At 37.3% G+C, this 20,619-nt stretch overlaps 1 protein-coding gene across 1 annotated transcript in view; it reads left to right on the top strand.

The window, feature by feature from the left end:
* tmem260 (transmembrane protein 260) overlaps window positions 1-20,099 on the top strand; it is a 32,148-nt gene extending 12,049 nt beyond the window's left edge. The window contains exons 4-16 of the mRNA XM_026285496.1: window positions 8,645-8,822; window positions 8,936-9,049; window positions 9,339-9,518; window positions 9,661-9,701; window positions 10,708-10,794; window positions 11,722-11,830; window positions 11,932-12,104; window positions 14,303-14,474; window positions 14,578-14,717; window positions 16,461-16,637; window positions 18,477-18,530; window positions 18,630-18,714; window positions 19,394-20,099. Of these exons, the coding sequence (XP_026141281.1) occupies window positions 8,645-8,822; window positions 8,936-9,049; window positions 9,339-9,518; window positions 9,661-9,701; window positions 10,708-10,794; window positions 11,722-11,830; window positions 11,932-12,104; window positions 14,303-14,474; window positions 14,578-14,717; window positions 16,461-16,637; window positions 18,477-18,530; window positions 18,630-18,714; window positions 19,394-19,648 (1,765 nt within the window). The 3' untranslated portion in view covers window positions 19,649-20,099. The remainder of the gene's footprint in view (window positions 1-8,644; window positions 8,823-8,935; window positions 9,050-9,338; window positions 9,519-9,660; window positions 9,702-10,707; window positions 10,795-11,721; window positions 11,831-11,931; window positions 12,105-14,302; window positions 14,475-14,577; window positions 14,718-16,460; window positions 16,638-18,476; window positions 18,531-18,629; window positions 18,715-19,393) is intronic.
* The last annotated feature ends 520 nt before the right edge of the window (window positions 20,100-20,619 follow it).

Raw genomic sequence — 20,619 nt, 5'->3', positions numbered from 1 at the left:
GAGCATTTAAAGGGACAGTTCAACTAAAAATTAACATTCTGTTATCATTTACTCACCCTGTTTTCGTTCCAAACCTGTGCGACTTTGTTTTGCAGAATTTTTGGTAACCAGATAGTTTTGACTGTATTGTTTGACTTCTATTGTATTGATCAAAAATGCTTTCTCAGAATATTTTCCTTAATGCTCCAGAAAAAATAAATAAAAGGAATTAAAATTTTCGAGTGAACTAGACTTTACAAAAATGTTTTATTCAAGCCATTGTGTAATGTTGACTTCTCTACATACATGGATTTCAGAACTGAAGCTCAGTATATTTGTCTGTGTATTTGTTTCTGATAAAGACTAAGAAAAAAACGCTGTCGTTTCCCACGTCCCTTGGCTGCCCCCTCCTGCATACCTCTGTTGTCAGGTAAATCACCGACCCAGAAACTACAGCTCCTGGCAGCTTAAGCATATGCTTTATTAGCCAGTCTAATCTCTAAAACGCTCTGGTTTGCAGCCATTCATTTCTGGTAAATATATCTTCTCTTTAGCTATGTCACCCACCCTTTGTTTTTCATGCCAAGAACATTTGTATCTCGGAAAAAAAAAAGAATATTCTGGATTAAATGCAATTTAAACCCTATTGGCAGCTGCTGCTGATTACCACCGACAATAATAAGGAGTCAGCTGTTAGAAGTCAATGGAGCGGTTGTACAGAACCAGAATAAAGATGGAAAGTAATGATAACACTTCAGATTTGGGAACACAATTCACTATTAACTAGATTCTTATTAGCATACATATAACTAGCATTTCGGCATTTTATTATACTTATAAAGCACATTTTAATGCCTTATTCTCTATGACCTTATTACTTTTTCCTATGCTCTCATTTTCCCTTATTGCCTTCCTGTCCTAGCTTTTACTATTTTGTACAATGACGGAAACCTTGTGTTAATGCCACTTTTCGTGTTCATTGTCATCTTATGTTGAATCGCTTGTTGTAGTCATCAGCTGTAAGTCGATTTGAATAAATGCGTCTGCCAAATGAATACATTTAAATGTCAATGTATTCAAGATTTTTACACTGTTTAGAAATTATTGCTGTAACATTTAAACATTACTAGTGTTAGACAACTTTACATGTCAAATAATGTTTTTATTTGAAAATAACTACTGAATACTTAACATAAAATTGAATGTGTACTGCTTTTAAACCAAAGAGTGCAATCACTCCATGACCTCCATTACATTTGCATTAGCACAAACACATTTTTTTAAAACTCAGAGTCTTTCCATTGATCTTAAGCTGTATTTAACCTGTACGTTTCCTTTAAACATCTCCATGCACTACAGGCCTCATATTCTATAACTCAGCATGACCAATGGCACCGTTTAAAGACATGCATTAATATTTCCTTAACAGATGTTTAATGAAGATGTCTAAACCCTCATTACCCCATTCAGAACAGGGGAAATAGGGCCATTTCACTGTGCTGTGGCATCACTTTAATTTCCCCTTGCCTGGAGGCCTAAGATTGTGTCTGTTGCATCAGAAGTCAATATTGCTATAATATTACATTTCCCAAACTGTCTCCACAGGCGGTTTTAAATGGGAGTCATGCAAGGAGAAGATCAGCCTTTTCCAGAATGCATGCGTTCCATAGGGCCACATAATACTGCAGTCGATTAATGACTTGATTAAAATAATAATACACTAGAAAATAAAATGCATATTTGCTGAATGATATACACCAATTTCTTTTTGTCTATTATGTCCACATGACGTGTGTCGATGGGGGATTAAGATGGAATTGGGTGAAATTGTTGTGCCATTGGCTGTATTGTTTGAGGTGGATTGGAGTTATTAGTTTTTAACATGCACTGTCCTGTGGGGAGGGACGTCTAAACCCAGCAGAAACACTGTCCATAGGTACAACACATGCACACAGTAAATCGACCAGAGATTGTATGACAGTAATACTTTGCACAGCTTCCGCTAGAATTCAATTTATAGTCACTCCATAATTGCACCATCAACAAATATTATACCTTATACCCTAAATACCATGCAGCAAGAATCCTACACCATGCACCGTATCCTCACTACATGTCTCAATCTAAACAAGACCTCACATTATAAAACAACAGTTGTGTATAATAGTAACCGGGAATAGTAATATATAGCTTGAATGGGAAAAAAAATCAACCCTGAAGTTATCTGATTCTGTTGTTTAGATTCAGACTGGAACAGTGCCTATTTTTCCCCATATGGAAGATAAAGGGGAAAAAAAAGTGTAAGCCATGCGTCAAAGTGATCGGCTGAGGTGAATCACAACATTACATTACTACTTTGATTTGAAGATTTGAAAATATTTGAAAATTGGCCAGAAAGACAAAGGTTCAAGACTTTGTACTTTGACTGTATTGAGGGGAAAAATTACAGTCCAATGAAGCTTTGTGAATGATATAATAATCAAATAAAAAAATAGAGAAATGTCAAACTATTGATTTATAGGTTCATTGTAAATATAAAAACAATCTATTAATTCAATTCAATTTAATTAATTAATTCACTATCTATCTATATATATATATATATATATATATATATATATATATATATATATATATATATATATATATATATATATATATATATATATATATATATATATATATATATATATATATACACACACACACATTTTAGAGAATGTAGGAAACTGGTTTGATTGCATCATTCCAGTGCTTTATCGGAGTGGGTGGACGTTCTTTGTGATGTGATTTTATTGTTTCCATTCTCTGATTAATGGAGATTTCTCTGCAGAATCATATAATTATTTTTCACGAGGTGTAGTTTTTAACCAGAATTTCCACTGTTATATTCAAGTATTAAAATAGCATATTTAACCAAATTGTAGCTCTTAGGTCTCTCTTTTAAGTTTCTTAAGATATAGTTGAAAATCAGTTCTTGAATGAAAAATGGGAGTGAGATTTTTACTTCTGGAACCCGATTCATGGTTACTTCATTCATTCCTAAAACTTCTAATTTCGAATAATTCTGATGCTATCATTGTAGTTATGCCAATTTCTTATAATAATAAAACATTTTAAAGGTGCCATAGAAAACATTGATACAACATTTATAATTGTTCTCTGATGTCCCAAGAGTGTATATGTGAAGTTTTATCTCAAAATGAGCCAAACCGTGCTGTTTTTTTGTGTTTGTCCCCTTTAAATGAAAATGAACTGACCCTTCATTTGACCCTTTTCAGATGAGTTCGGGGCTTCAAGAGCTCATGCTCACGGGCATACTGGTGTTACAGTTTAACTGGTGGTGACCATGTTACTGACCTCACATTGCTTCCAAATTTTAATTACCACATTCCTATTCACGATCATTCTGGCAGCACGGTAAGGCAACATTAGTGAAAACAGGCAGAAACAATGGTAGCTTTAGCAACGTTAGCCTTACAGAGAGCCAATAATCTCCTTTTACTTACTCTGTCTGGAGTCTTCACGTTTGCACACAAAGCATTGGTATCGGTGTGGAGAGACTGATTATGATTTATTAGAATATTAGATTATAACTCAATGAGTGGGTGGATTTTTACCATTATAGGCCAGTTGTTTTCACCCACTGCGGCCACACAGCTCTGTTCAAACACCATATAAAAGGGATTTTTGCATTCTATGGCACCTTTAAATACTTCTATGAAATTTTAATGATGAACAAATCAAATTTATCACAGTTACCACAGAATATATCAGTATTCAGTTGCTAATGAAGATATATATACATAGATACATTCCATTGAACATGTTTTACCAAGGTGCATTCATGCCTAAATTCAGTCGCACTTTAATGTTATTATTACAGTGTAATTAAACAAAAGTACTAAGTAATATTAAGTAACAACATGTCTGTACTGTAGCGTTAGATATAAGATTAGTTATTTTTATTTATTTATTTTATTTATTAATTATTCATCATTTACTTTTATTATTGCATTAAGAAGTAAGTACATGTAACATGTCTAACAAGGACACCAAAATAAAATGTAACTGAAAAGTTCTTATTGGAGAATTTTTTTTATTCCTCATTAACACTAAATTACAGTGAGAGCACTGCTTTTTATATAAGAAAGAAGTTAGATAAGCATCTTTAATTTTCTCTGCAATGATGTTATTTTGGAGTCACCCATCTGTTCTGAACTGAAGTACTTCAGAGACACTAACACAGCAGCATCCTGCACAGCGGACAAGCCTCTGATGCTGCACGCAAGTGTCACTCTCTCACCTTGTTACTGAAGAGAGAGAGAGAGAGAAGGAGACCCAGGTGGTCCTACATGTTCTGGAATGCAGGACGTGTCACATGCCTTCCTTCAAGCAGACAGACACTCCTAAAGAGCTCCGTGTCAAGCCCCCTCAGAGGAATAAAGACAGGAGGAGGACAGTGAGCGACTGTCAGTGCCCCATTGAAGCAATGACAGGGGGAGGATGTGATATTTCGCCTACCTCTGGATAGCACCCCTGCTCTAACCCAGCCGTGGCCCCACAACTGTCGACGTGTGCTGGGGGTTAATTGGGACACAGCAGGAGCGAGTTGAGGATGTGGGGGGTCTGCACCTTCACCAAGCCCCATCCTCGTAGTAAAGAGGACTAGAGAGAAGCTGATATCACCAAGAATCCCCCCCCGCCTGCTTTTGACAAGCTATTAGTCCGACCGCGCGCACACGCGCAGCCTCATCTCACACGAGGTGGGAGAAGAAAAGAGAGGAAAGGCAAGTAGTGTGCAAAAAAGCAGGAGAAGAGAAAAGAGAAGTAGTCAGCAAGCGCGAGTTCCACACACACCATCCTTCCTCCTTTCTTCCATCCGTATCCTTCTCTCCGCTCCCCTTTTTCCTGACTTACTTTGCTTTCCCTGCGAAAGCTCCATTGTTCCCCTTCCCCTAAGTCTCATCAGCCTCTTTTGTGGCCGACTATCACAGCGGCAGGCAGAGGCGCGCTGGAAACGTCTAAATGGTATCATGGCTGGTGATTAAGCGCGCGAGCTTCGGCGGTGCCGCCGCTGCTTATGAGTCAGGTCTGATAAGGCAAGGGCCCTGCTCTCTACTCAATTTCAGATACCGTTAATGGAATCTGTCTTGTGCGATTGTAATGTGAGAGCGCCTAATTTGCCATGGAGCTTGAAGCTGTCAGCGGCGAGGGATTGCGGGGTCAGGAGGGAGCTGGCAGCCGCTTGGCCCGCGGCGTGTATCTGTGCCGCTGAATAGAGCAGCTCTCCGCCTGTCACTTAGCTGATAGGCTGATGAGGACTCTAAGCCACTCGGCACAATGAGGAGAGGGCCATACTGCCTCGCTTCCCCCCTCTACCACCCCCCTTTAATTGTCAAGCCCGCTAAAAATTTTTCCAAGCCAGTGTGCTGGAGACTGGGCTGAGATTTTTTTCCCTCTCTCTTATGCGTCTTCCCAACTTTTTTTTATTCTCCTTGCTTTCCTTCATTTCTGTCTTCTCGGGTCTCCAACAGACAAAGCTGACCTCGCTCGTTCAATCTTTTTGTCCAGCGTTTGCTTTTACCTCGTCCCGGCCATGTGTCCCATCTTATTTTTCCCAGCTGGAGTCCAAGTCTAAGTCAAGTCTCGACTTTGAATTGTGACAAAAGAATAAAGTCTTAAATTATATATGCATTGCAGGTAGATATGAACATTCAGAGATTTTCTCCCAATCGTGAATTCATGAGATAAACAGAATTTGTTTTACATCCAGTTAAGATTTCTGAGCCTGTTTACCATTTACCAGTATGCGGAGTTGCATTTTCAATCATGCTCTATGTGGTAAAATGTCTACATATAAGCTAATACATTTTTGAACATTATATAGTATTTATGTTATTTATATATATATATATATATATATATATATATATATATATATATTAGGGGTGTAACGATACGCGTATTCGTATTGAACCGTTCGGTACGACGCTTTCGGTTCGGTACGCGGTACGCATTATGCATACCGAACGGTTCGTTGGACTAATTAATTATATTTGGAAAAAAAAAAGAGAAATATAATGATATGCGTTCAACAAGGTAGCCCAATAACCCAAACGACGTAACAGGCAACGCCCCTGACACTCCCGAAGAAGAAAAAAACACCAACTTATGTTTATGTTATGTTATGACTCAGCAGGCGCTCGCTCACTCAGTACGCGCTGAAGGCTCGTTGCAAAATGGCCAATGCGTTTAACAGACTAGAAAAAGAAGATGACTCTCAAACATATTGTTTGAGATGCATGATTCCATCTATGAGCTGCTCGATCAGAGTGACATGAGAGCCCATCCTTAGAACATTATTTGTAAATCCATGTTATGGTAAGTGTGCACGTGAAGTCTTTGCACACTTTCTGAAATCCACACTGTGGTAAGTTTGCACACTACACTAGTGCTCTGCATTCTTTCTAAAATCCTATATAGTGAGGGCTTCGCGCGGTTGCTTCATTGCTTTAAAAAAAAAAAAACACCAGCGTGAATACTTGAAACATGTCAACTCATTTACGCCGACATCACCTTATTGTGTCAGTATCTGGGAAAAGACGAAAAAAAGGAGAAACATGCACGCAACAAACTATGCCTGCAGCATTTAGACACCAGTATTATAGCTTACAGGGAATCCAAAGTGCACCCAAACACCAGACCTGTTGGTTATTTTAGGATCTTATATTTCTGGTCTGTTAAATGCATTAGACATTTTGCAATGAGCCTTCAGCGCGTGCTGAGTGAGCGAGCGCCTTAGGGTCCGTTCACATATCGCTCCTAAAAACGCGTGGAAAACGCTAAGCACGTCTTTCTCCTCCTTTCCAAAGCGCTCGGGCAGAAGCGCTCATGAGGCGTCTGTCTTTGCTAAGCAACAATGACGTGCTCTCTCCATGAGACGCGGAAATTTCAGCAAAGGATAAATGGATTTGCAGCTCTAAAAATCGCTTGCAGTAGCTCTGCTACTAAATTTATTTCAAAATTGCAATCCATATACAACTATGATCAGCTGTTCCTTCATCTTGGCTGAGTTTTCAACGTTGTTATGGGAAAGGATGAAGCTGATTGGTTAGTTCTTGTCACATGACCCGCGGTGCGCTTGCGGCATTCTGAAAAGTTGAGATGTTTTTGCATTTTGCTGTATCTAAAACGTACCGAACCGAACCGAACCGAACCGTGACATCAGTGTATCGTATCGAACCGAACCGTGAATTTTGTGAACCGTTACACCCCTAATATATATATATATATATATATATATATATACACAGTGGGGATCGAAAGTTTGGGCACCCCTTGCAGAATCTGTGAAAATATGAGTCATTTTCAAAAAATAAGAGAGATCATACTAAATGCATGTTATATTTTATTTAGTACTGTCCTGAGTAAGATATTGTACATAAAAGATATTAACATTTAGTCTACAAGACAAAAAAAATGCTGAAATTATTAAAATAACCCCACTCAAAAGTTTGGGAACCCTTGGTTCTTAATACTGTGTTCTGTTACCTGATGATCCACGACTGTCTTTCTGTTTTGTGTTGGTTGTGCATGAGTCCCTTGTTTGTTCTGAACAGTTAAACTGAGCAGCGTTCTTCAGAAAAATTTTAAGCTCCTGCAGATTCTTCAGTTTTCCAGCATCTTTACATATTTGAACCCTTTCCAGCAGTGACTTTATGATTTTGAGATGCATCTTTTCAGACTGAAGACATTTGAGGGACTCAAACACAACTATTTAAAAAGATTCAAACATTCACTGATGCTCCAGAAGGAAACAAGATGCATTAAGAGCTGGGGGGTGAAAACTTTTGGAATTTGAAGATCAAGGTAAATTGTACTTAATTTGTGTACCGGGAAACATACAAGTACCTTCTGTTGCTTACGAAGGGCAGAACTAAATGGAAAAAAAATTATATTTCAACAAAATAAGAAAAATTTGGCCATCTTCATCGTGTTCAAAAGTTTTCACCCTTTTAATGCATCTTGTTTCCTTCTGGAGCATCAGTGAATGTTTGAATCTTTTTAAATAGTTTTGTTTGAGTAAAGCTTTATCTGCCCCCTAATCATCTGAATAGTACCACTGGTTTTGGACTCTCTACTGACACCTGTTGGTGTGGATGTGTTCGTCATTATTTTGCTGCGATAAAATTAGGGCACCTTAAATTAAAGTGAAAATTTAATTAAATAAATAATTACATTAAATCAAACTTAAAGTGTTCCTGTAGCTCAAGTGGTAGAGCATTGCATTAACAAGCCCAAGGTTAGGGGTTCGATTCCCCTGGGAACACATGATAGGTAAAAATTGCTAGCTTGAATGCACTGTAAGTCGCTTTGGATAAATGCGTCTGCTAAATGCATACATTTTATTTAATTTAATTTCAATTGAAAAGCACAATGATTGTTCTGTACCTTCATTTTTATTTGTTGTGTAATTAAACTCATGATGCCACAACCCACAAGCGTTTTTGAATGGTTACAGTTGGTCGGTTGTTGATTTGCTGCTTCATATAGATTTTCTTTTACGTACCAGATGTTGCAGCATTAGAGTGCTTGCACACTAGAGTTTACATAATATCGAAAACTTTAAATAGTCCATCACTCTTGTCTCTTCTGTGCTCAGGATGGCTGGTCCCGGTCCAGGGGCCGTCCTGGCAGGAGGAGTGTTTGCCGTGTCCAGGCTGGTATGGCAGTGGTCGGTCGTGGCTGAAGTCTTTTCTCTTAACAACTTGTTTGTGGGCGTCCTTTTCTCACTCTCGGCCTGCTTCCACTGTACAGAGAGTGTTCATCACAAGAAGAAGGTACTATAGTCCAAACCAATTGGTATTTATAGGTGACACCAATCATTGTTGGTTTAAAACTGATACATCTTGGTCGTAAGATGCATATTTCTGTATATTTTTGAATTTGTCAGTTTGCTCTGTGGGGGGCGCTCTTCTGTGGGCTGAGCCTGTGTAATCAGCACACACTGGTCTTGTATGTTGTCATCATAATTCCCTGGGCCCTCCTGCACCTCAACACTCATAATGTAAGTATTGATAATCACTCAGGTTTCAACACATCATTTTTCGACATTTTATTACATCACATAGTAAATATACAGCATTACAGGGATTAGTGTTCATAACCCAGTGATTTCTGAAGGTCTTCAGGTACTGGTACTTGCAAATGAAAACAGCGCAATGCAGTAGAGGCAATCGCTCCCATGTAACTGTGGCTTTGTCCAAGTGTTATACTGTTATACTATACAGTATGTAAATTTGAACACTTGACAATGGAAGGATCTGTCAATAACAAGTGTCATGCGTTGCCCGCAGGGTTTGTCCTTCTTTGGTCTGGTGTCTTTGGGGACGTGCTTCCTGGCTGGCTTTATGCCCTACATCTACCTGCCCATTTCCTCCTACCTCAACCGAGCTCGCTGGAGCTGGGGAGACCAGACGTCTCTCCACGGCCTCCTCACACACCTGCTGCGAGCTGAATATGGCACCTTCAGCCTGGTACCAACAGATGCAAAAATTATTCATAGTTTAAAAAACATGCTTTTAAAAATTAAATGAATGTACTCAAATGTGAAGCTATTTCCAAGCTGCATTTATTTTATGAATCTAATGGACTGCATATGGTATTCTTTGGTTTCAGGCAAAAACAGATGAAAACTTGAACCTCCTAAAAATGTTATGGTGAGTGTAAGAGAATTGCAAAAAAAAGTTAAAGGGATAGTTCATCCAAAAATGAAAATTCTCTCATTGATTACTCAGCCTCATTTCGTTCCAAACCTGTAATACCTTCATTAATCTTTGCAACACAAATGAAGATATTTTTGATCAAACCCGAGAGCTTTCTGACCCTGCATAGACAGCAACGCAACTACCACATTCAGGGCCCAGAAAGGCAGAAAGGACACTGTTAATAAAGTCTGTGTGACTTCAGCCATAATTTTATGAATCTACAAGAATCATAAACTTTATTCAACAATTTCTTCTTTTCTGTGTCAGACTCCTTTTAGGAGTACCATGACTTGCATTAAGTGACAGCTTTATTAAAGACTAATGACTCTATTTATACCTCATCCATAGTTAATTCTTGTACTGTAGATCCCCCTTCCCTCCAGAACTGCTTAGCTGAACCTACTAGGAATAACAAATCTGTTGTGTTGCACTGGCTTAGAAATGATCAGAGACACTGGTGTAACACATCATGCGAGACTCGGGTCGTCTCCTCAGCCCACCATCATCAAACGTTTGGGTGTCCCCAGAGAGAGAGCTTATTTTATGTCCCGCTAGCACCAATCAGCCGTTTCCCATCGCCCCCCACAGCTGCCACATAGCGTGATGGACAGGTGAGGGCTAGAGAAGGGAACACAACAAGCATGTCACAGCATAAACCTGCCATAAGGAGCTCAAACGCTCTCTCTCACACACACTCGCTTTCACACGATGCTTAAATAAGCTGTCAGAGAGAGATGGGTATTAAGGCGCAGGCAGGGCACTATCTCTTTCAGCAGGGAAATTGGCCATTGACTGGGTTTGGGAGACAGATAGAGAGAAGCCTGTGACAAGACTGCACTTAATGTTGAAAAAACAACAACATTCAGACACTGACAGCATTTTCAGTTTGAGTCTCTGTCCATCACACAGAGATGCACACATAGTGGATATACTGAGAAGTGTATCTCTTGTGTTTCAGGGCTCAGTGGAATCACTGTGTGAATGATCTGTCTGCTCCAGTTCTAGTGTTGGCTCTTCTAGGCATTTTACTGTCTTTGTGGAACAGGTAAGACATGGCTGCATGAGATCCAATGAAGTGAGGCAAAAGCATACAGTCTAAACGTTTTTCATCCATCACAGTTTAATGTTAAGAGGAGGCTGTAAATGTAAACACTGGATGTGTGTGAATGTTTTTTTTTTTTTTACTACTTTTTTTTTTATGAACAGTTTCTAGCTCAACAAACTGTTTGTCAGACAGAAACCTGTTGGGAATAATCATATTTCTTGCCATTTACGTCCACTTTAAATAAACTTTTTTTTGTCATTATCAATGTTGTAAACAGCTGTGTGTTCAAAAGAACAAAATTAAGAATTATATAAATTCTAGTTTATAACAAAAAAAAAAAAAAAAATTTTTTTATATATATATATATATATATATATATATATATATAATACTTTTAATCAATTTAATGCTAATGTGAACATTTTCATTCTTTCAAAAAATAAAAAAAACGTGCCATGTTTGAATGATATATTTAATACTGATTTAATTTTTTACATTTCATTAAAAAAACAAGAAGATAAACATTTCTGGACTACTAAATATAAATATATATATATATATATATATATATATATATATATATATATATATATATATATATATATATATATATTATATCCATATGACCAATAAATCTGATTTGAGAGGAGGCTTTGATAGCTTGAAATTTGAAATATTATCTAATATTATATTTTTACATAAAACAAATTTTGTGGAAATGATTTTTAATTTAGTTCTTGCAGGAAACATTATTGGCAGTGCAAAAAGCAACAATATTGTGTTTGAAATGTTAATTACTTGATACTCTCTCCTATGCATACTATCATAGTTTTGCCATCATGTTGTATTTCAAATGTAGTTTCAAAGACCTTAAATGCAATATCATCATAAAAGTTTTGAACTTAATGGCATATATTTGACCCCTAGACTGCGCTGTGTATTTGTCTGGTTGATCGTCACTATGGTGAGCCTCTACTCCGTGTTCTTCGCCTGGAGAGCAAACCTGAATATTGAGAAGCCTCTTCTGCTGGGAGTGGTGAGTTCTGACAGATATGATTCTTCTGTGATGTAATGTATTTGAGATGGACTTCAGTGAATGTAGCACGTGTGTGTGTGTGTGTGTGTGTGTGTGTGTAGGTGGAGCGCTTCTGGCTGCAGGCTGATGCTGGGGTGTGTGTTCTGGCTGGTCTGGGTCTGAGCTGGGCCGTGTGTTGGCTGAATGGGCGTCTGGGCCGGGGGACGCTGGGGAACACAGGAGCCTGGATACTCACTGCAGGCCTCATCTCACACATGATCAGCTTAAACCACAAGTAAAGCATTCACACACAGTCACACAGACTGGGACGATACTACACTTTTCAAAGTTTAAGGTCACAAACGTCTTGAAATACCTTTGACCAACATTGATAAATATAAGAAAACTTTACAGAGGATTTCTGAAGGATCATGTGACTCTGAAGACTGGAGTAATAATGATTGCTGAAATTGTCATTTTTAAAATACATTAAAATAGAAAATGCTAGAACTTCATTTGGACTACTTTAAAGCTGAATTTCTCAGTATTTCGATTTTTTTGCACCCTCCGATTCCAAATTTGCAAATAGTTGTTTTTTGGCCAAATATTGTCAGATCCTAGTAAACCATACCTCAATGGAAAGCAGATTTATTTCTATTTCACATATGTGACTGGTTTTGTGGTCCCGGGTCACATATTTCACAATAGTACTATTCACTATATTTTTGGTTTAATAAATGCAGCCTATTAATAAATATGTTTAAATACTGTTCTTTTAGGAAGTAAATAATGGTAAAACATTCCTGAGCTTTCAATTGTACATCAGTTCAGGCATTAGTTTTTTTTCATGTTTTAATGTTTGTCCCAAATGATGGTTCCTCCAATCAATCAATCAATCATTTCTACTCAGAATATTGAATATCATCAAAAGGCTACTCTTTGTATATTTGTATAACTGACCACCATAATTTTGTGGTTTTCTGGACCTGCTGAACCAGCAGAGTGTGTGTTTTTTTCTATATATTTGTGGTTGATCATCCAGACCACGGCAGTCACTCCCAGAATTCCTCATTTCCCCCATGCTTCAGCACACATCAAAGCCTAAGCTCTCTTGCACTCTTCTGCAGCTTTGACTCTCTGCTTGATTAACCGTCCTGGCCACGCCAGTCATGCAGATTAAAGCAGCCGAGTTCTGTGCTTGATTAGACATCCTAGCCACGGCAGTCGTGTAGATTAGAGCGCTGAGGTTGGGTGCATCGCTTTGATCAGTGGAGAGACTGACACTCTTGTCAGCGCTCATCACACCTGTCCGAGGCTGATTACAGCCGAGAGATGTTCTGCTCACAGGGAAGCAGAGCTACTGACTGCAGAATAGCTGAAAGAAGGACTATGTCACGGATCCTTACACTTTTGTGCAAACTCTTCAAAGTAAACATCACTGCTGATGTGCAGTGAAACCTTTATATCACTTTCAGATCACTTTCGTCTCGCAATCTCTCAGTGTCAAATACTGTCTTTGTAAAGCGTTTACAAAAGCCTTTTTTCACTAAAGACTTTTACACGCATGCATTATTAACCTGTTGACCTTTGGGATTTTGTTGGCAAGATATCATACAAACATCAAACAAATAAATACAAAAAACTAGTTACCTGTGTTGAACTCTTATATTTAAACCTTATAGTTGACTATTCACCAAAGATATTATGGTTAAGATAATATTTTAAGATCACATTTTAACACTTAAACAATCTGCTTTAGAACAATGACATATTCAATTTAGGAAACAATAGGACATTTTTTTTTTTTTTGCAATGTTACATTAATATATGTAATATTTTGAAGCAATTGATATTTGAATATAATATTACAAATAATAAGTTCTATTTTTCCTCTGAAAATGATCACTGTATTCGGCAGCAGTTATTTAAATATTGTTTGTATACTATTACATTTTTATTTATATTTGAATTAGCTTTTATTTTTAGATTGTAAGTTTTCATTGTATTTTTTTTATTGTGTTTATTTATATATATATATATATATATATATATATATACATACATACATCACACACACACACACACATAATATATATATATATATATATATATATATATATAAATTAATTATTATTATTATTATTTAGGTTCTTTTTATTTTAGTTTGTTTTCTTTTTATTTACAGTTATTTTAGTACTTCTAGCTAAAATTATTTGTTTTTGTATTTTTTTTTTTACATTGAGTGTTTCATGTAATATATGTATTTTTCAATTGATTTCAGCTCTATTTAAATCAGCAAAAATGTTTTAATAGTTTTAGTTTAATGATAATAACACTTTTTTGAGGTGCTTAGCATAAAAAAAAAAGTAAAACCTGTGGTAATATACAAAACAATTGTGGCCCTGTTTAACCCTTGCTCTGCCCCTCAAGAAACACTGCACATACTGTTTTCGTACTGTAGGTATTTTCAGTGTTTTGTCTGTGTGTGGACAGAGAGTGTGATCAGAGCGGTAATGACGTGGTGGACAGGTTTGCTCGTGAGGTTTTGTTGTCTCTGCCGCCGAGCTCCTTGGTTCTGACTCGTGGTGATCTCCCAGGAAACACACTGCGCTACCTGCACTACTGCCAGGGTCTCCGGCCAGACCTCAGCCTCGTTGACCAGGAGGTCCGTAATCCAGCCTGACACATGTCTCATTTATTACAGCCATGAACACGCTACTCTGTCCCCGTTTCAAATGGCTTTTAAAAACCGGTGTTTTATGATGCAGATGATGACGTATAGCTGGTATGTGGCAAAACTTCAGAAGCATTTACCTGGAGTCACGTTTCCTGGGCGCTGGTGGGATCCAATCGACACCAAGGAAAAGAAAACATTCAGCATTGAGCAGTTCCTCAAGCACAATATACAGTAAGAAACACAGACACATTCAAATGCCCTCTTTATATATGCTACATTTAAAATGATAATTTGTGCATATTTTTCATGGAACAATTTGCTGAATGCACTAGAGATAGCAAACCATTACATGTCATCTGTTACCCACGCTGCAAGAGCGAAGGAGATTGAGCAGCTATACTGCCTCCCTCCACCAGACGGCAGTATTTCCTCGGTAAAGCCCCCGGCCTCTGAGAGGGGGGCAATAAACACTACAGTCATCTCCCTGGGAAGCAGGACAGAGAGAATAAGAAATAAATACTTGAGCAACCTGCTTCTTTTGTTACGTGAACCAGTTTTTATATATTCCTGCCATGTGTATCCTGTGATTCAGGATCTATAATAACAGACAGGGTTAAAAGCTTTAACTCCGTTTACTCTAAAATACTATACTTTAAAGATTTTTGTTTGTTTCTAGCTGGATTCTGCAGAGAATTAAAGTATATTGGTAATAATTTCGGTAACACTTTCTATGAAGCCCGTATTTATAATACATTATAAGGGTATTCTTAAGGCATTATAAAGAATCCTTATAATATGTTATATCAACTCATGAATAATCATAACAACAATTATAATACATCTTAATACAGTATTTGTGGTTATAAGTTTAAGAGTATGATTATTTATAACACACAATGAACTCCTATTTCATTTTCAGTATAATGGACTGTATCATATCTCATAAAAATGCTATATTTAAATGGTTACATTTTTATTTCCATGGTCCCCTTAATCAATCGACTATAAGCAACTTTGCGATTACATGCTAACTAATTCTCATTAGAGTGTTAATATGCTAAAGAATAGTATATTTTAGTATGGTAGAATAAGCTGAAGTATAGTCAGTTTATCTGTTGGTTGACAATAAAAATAAAGTGTTATAAAGCATATATTTACATTAGCAGACATACTATACTCCAATGACCGCTAGTCGACATGTAGTCGAAGAGTTACTTATCATCAGCTGTCTGAAGGGTACCATCAAAATCAAAATCATGTTACAATAAAAATAGTTAAAAGCAAATGTGTCATATTACACATTCATCTGATCTGATACATGATCTTATGGCTGTTTGAGATAATAATTATTATTTATTATTACTACTTATAAGTGGTATTTGTCCGCTTTAAGTTAAGGAGTATCAGAAAAGTGGGAAGATATGAGACTTATACTACATTATAACTATGAGAAATTTAATCAGTTGTAAAAGTTGATGCAATGTGTTCATTGTGTTATAAATCATCATATTCTTAAAAGCTATAACCACACATAAGTAAATATTATAATTTATTAAAACTGTTCATATGAATATTCATGAGTTGATATAACATTATAAGGTTTTTAAAAATGCATTATGCATTCATTATAATGTCTTAAGAATACCCTTATAATGTATTATAAATACTACATAGTTTCATATGGCATAATTTCATTGGGAGGTTTATTGAAACACGTTGTTCAGTAACAAACAGAAGCAAAACTATTTATAGCAGCATTTTATAATAATGTTAATTTGTTACATTATAACATAACAACATGCAATATTACATTATATAACACAAGTTGTATGTATCTTTTAATGCTACACGTATAGGAATCTTAACTTAGTTTTCTATTTAATTGTAAAACATAATGACCGTTATGATGAAGATTTACACATTGATTTTAAACCGTACACTGATGCTCAGTCTTTGCTCTGGGTTTGTCCACAGCCGGCCAGTGTTTGCATGTATTGGTCTTACTGAGGGTGACCTCAGCTGGGAGAGGAGCTTCTCTCGTTGGCCTTGGGGCGTCTGTGAGCAGTTAGTACCTGTCAAAGCCCCATTTGACCCTGAAAAATGGGCCCAGAAAACACTTGACCTTTACAACTGGAGCCAGCCACATGACAGGTAGCACGATCACTTATGTTTGTAGTTTACTTAGGGAGTGACATATTGCCTGAATACTTTGTGTTAATATGTGGAATTTAATGTTTTAAGCTGAAATGAACATTAGGCTAACAGATGTGTGTTTTTCATACAATTTATGATTAGAGGGGCAAATTATTGATAAATAAAGACTTGTTTCTTGCACAATACTGTTATGACCTTAAACACCTTTTACAATACTATTGATGGCATTTCTGATGCAGTAAACTTGCTGGAGTGCTCACCTGGTGTAGCATTGCTCTGAATCACGATTCACGACGCTCCACAGAAGAGCACTAGATAGGGTTTAGTGCAGGGGGTACATTCTCTTAAATGTGATTGAGAGTTACTTTTTAGCACCACTGACTGGACGTTTCGATTCTGTGAAAATTGAACGTGCTATTTTTCACCGGTCATTGGACATTTTACTTTGAAAGTGCAGTGAAACATGCCTCAAACAGCACAGTATCATTTTGCAAACATGCACCCACAAGCATGTTTTTTTCGTGACACTGGGCCAGTGGTTCTCTCAGATTATTTTATGCCAAATATTTGGCTCTCCAAGTACCGTCATAATGATTAACATTAAAATACAGTAGCGTAGTAGGCCAAACTATTCAGATACAGCTCTGCACAGTTAAAAAAACGATGCAGTTTTATTCCTAATAAGAATATTTTTTGTTGTCAGCCACTTGAGCATTATAAATACACAGTTTTAACATGAACACTGCACTGCGCTTACATCCAAGTAAATACAAAACAGTTATTAAACGTAAAATTGTTTGTTGAAAAAAACATTTTTTATAATGCAAACAAAATTCAATTCTCTAATAATACGACAATGGTGAACAGTACATTTTCCAGTTAAAGTCAGATCATTATTGAGTGAATGATGTCAACGTCCAGCTCAGTTCAGTTCTGTCTGTGCATTAAATTTGACAATATTGCCAAGCCAAGAGGCGTCAGAGACAAGGAACTCAAAGTCTATCGGTGTGCCAAATGAAATAAACGTACATGTAAATAAATGTTTGAGATGGTACTAGTCATTGTAGCTTTAGGTTCATCACTGGTCCTAGCACCCTCACCAGGTGCACTCCAGCACTCTTTCACACCTCGTGCAACCCATTGAAGGGTTTCGGTCTTTGCTGATATTAAAGTGCAGTTAAACACTGCTCTGACTTCATGCTGTGCAGACAGCCTCCGTTTCCATCTTCAAAGTCGTTATTAGTCCGCTGACCCCACCCTAATGACTTTCTAAACTGCGGCGTGTCAATATCTGTGTATAAAGTGAAATTAGTTCTAGTCTCCGGCACTGAGGCTCTCTGCAGCCGGCTGGTATTCAGCAAGTTAATCGGGGTTGAATGGTGTGACATTACTCTCCTCTCACTCACTACAAGCGTGTCCATCCCTGCCTGCCAGCCAAATATTAGCGGGGAAGTCACACGCTAAAATATTCCTTTGAAGGAGAGGCCGCGCGTTTATGAGCGATGTAGTGGAAAGGAAGAAATGCAGAAATATATGGGTCGTTCACCGCAGAGGGAGCTTCCAAGAGACAGGCGAGGTTGAAGATCAGCTGTTGTATGGTTTGAAGATATGCAGAATATGATTCGCTGGATTACTGGCTGGTTTTAAACTTGTATTTCAAGTCCGTACTCAACAAGACTGCTTTGATGCCATCCAAAGTTTTTTTTCTTTGCATATCATCAACTATGCATACTATCAATAATTTTTTTTAATGTACACCATTATGAAAGTAAGAGCTACTAGCTACTCCCAGCTAATTAAATGACATTATGATGTTTGTTTATTCCACCGGGTCAGCTTCCACCCTGGCTCCTGGGAGAGAGTTGCTAATGAGGAGATGTGGCAGGCCAGGTAATACACAGCTCATGCTTCTCATCACTGTATCTACACCAAACCTCAGAATACAGCGACAGAGGTAACCTTGGGTGCTTTTAATCCATCACTTTTTAGGATGAAGACCGCTTTTTTCCTGTTTGACCTGGGTGAGAACATGGAGAAGGAACAGCAGGCCCGTCTCTATGAGCTTTCTTACTATGTGAGTAGGAAATGACATCATATATTAGCTTTTTTTATTTTATTTCTGTGCTTCCAATAATATCAGTGTTTTTAAATGAATCTCTTGAATGAATGATTCAAAGACAAATACACTGACTTTATTATTAACAGTTTTTTTTTGTAATTAATTATTTAAACATACTCTTTGTTTAGATACTCTAAGCTCAGTCTTAACTGTGCTATTTTATTTAATCAATTTAAGTTTGAATATCTTAAATATCTTATTGGCATGCTATTACAGAATTTTCACTTCCGACAGCAATTTGCATGGTGAATTTTTTCATGTTTTTAATAACAAAAAAAAAACAAGATGCACAGTGAGCATCATTAGCAAAGCAGCTCAAATGCCACATTATACACAGAATCAAAGCTAAAACCAAAGCTTACCTAAAACCTTTAAAACTTTGTTTTGCTACCTTGCAAGCTCTGCTATTTCTTTAAGGAAATGCAAATCTAGTTTGTCATTTGAAATTGTTTGTAGAACGAATACATTTCCTTTATATCACAGCTAATGTTTTCTATCATTTATATTGTGTTTTAAAAACCTTTTATAAACCTGTTTTAAAAAGTCTCTTTTAAAGGTTATGAAATATGAATATTGTCTATTATACAAATATTTAAAGCTATGTGGTCTTTTTTATTTTTATTTTTATTGACAGCTGTATTGTCACATAGTGGATACCCAGGTAGACTACCCAGCAAACTGGGATAAGAACCTGGCTCTTTCGGCAGAACGTCTGCTGCGGTCAGGGGGCAGAGGTCATGGTCTGGATTCCCTCCTGAGTCGCAGCATCCACCACTTCAGCCGCTACCTTCAGAAAGATCCCACCGATCCCCAGAGCAAAGCCATCCGCTCCATCATCACACACCTCAAGAAGGAGCGCGAGAAACTCCGAGACAGACAGAAGGCTTGAGACAGGAAGTGACAGAAAGTGTCTAAAACAACACACACAGAGAGCCCCCAAAACACATCTACAACACTACATAGGTGCAGATAGCACAATAAGGTAAGAGGGAGGGTTGTAAATATGAAGAAAGCTGTAAAGACAGTGCAGGTGTGACTGAGGACTGTAACTGATGTTTAATGTCTATTTTACCAACACACAGATTAATCTCAAAGTAATTTGGACTCAAAATGCTAAAAAAAACTGTTCATTTGGTTGGCAGACATTATTGTATTAACAACATGATATGTTGGTCAGTTATAAACATCAGGGGTTAATATCTACGACTCCAAGAGTCCAAGATAATTCCCACTGTGAAAGTAAAGGGACACAATTTTCTGTTCTCTAATAGAATTGGTTGTATTTGTGTGGTTCTTTGCATCTGTTTTGTAATAAAATTTTCTCACTTTTAACATGTTAATATGCATTGAGTTGATGATCAAAGGTGTCCTGAACCACTCATTCCACCTCTCCTCCCCTTCTCTCCTTTTGAATAATTGTCATTTGCCCCTCGCTGTCATGCATCTCTCTCTCTCACTTTAGGATCCCAAAGGTCTCAGATTGAGATTGAGGGGGGTGGGGGGTGAATTTGGGCACAGCCATGAGAGATTAAGAATGACCATTAATCTGGGACAAATTTGAAAATACTGCATCCTTTTCCCTGTCTCGTTTTTTCTGCTTTGTCTATCTCTCAAAACAGCTTTGAGTCTTCAACAGAAGAGACATGACTGCTAGCGAGCCCGCCAACTACTGTTGATTTTAAAATGATATATTCTGATAGAAATTTTATGTTTTGTGGTCACTTGATGATCAATGTAAAATGTGGGTCCTAAGAGAAGCCGGTTGAAGAATGGTTTCATCCTAAGTTCAGGATGTCAGCTACACCTTATCACAACATAAAACGTCTCCCCTTCTCGTGTACATTCATCTCTTCTTCCACT

The sequence above is a fragment of the Carassius auratus genome, chromosome 17, assembly GCF_003368295.1.
Source record: "Carassius auratus strain Wakin chromosome 17, ASM336829v1, whole genome shotgun sequence".
Taxonomy (NCBI): domain Eukaryota; kingdom Metazoa; phylum Chordata; class Actinopteri; order Cypriniformes; family Cyprinidae; genus Carassius; species Carassius auratus.
Note: the sequence above shows the minus strand (reverse complement) of the source record. Positions and strands in the feature narration are given on the sequence as shown.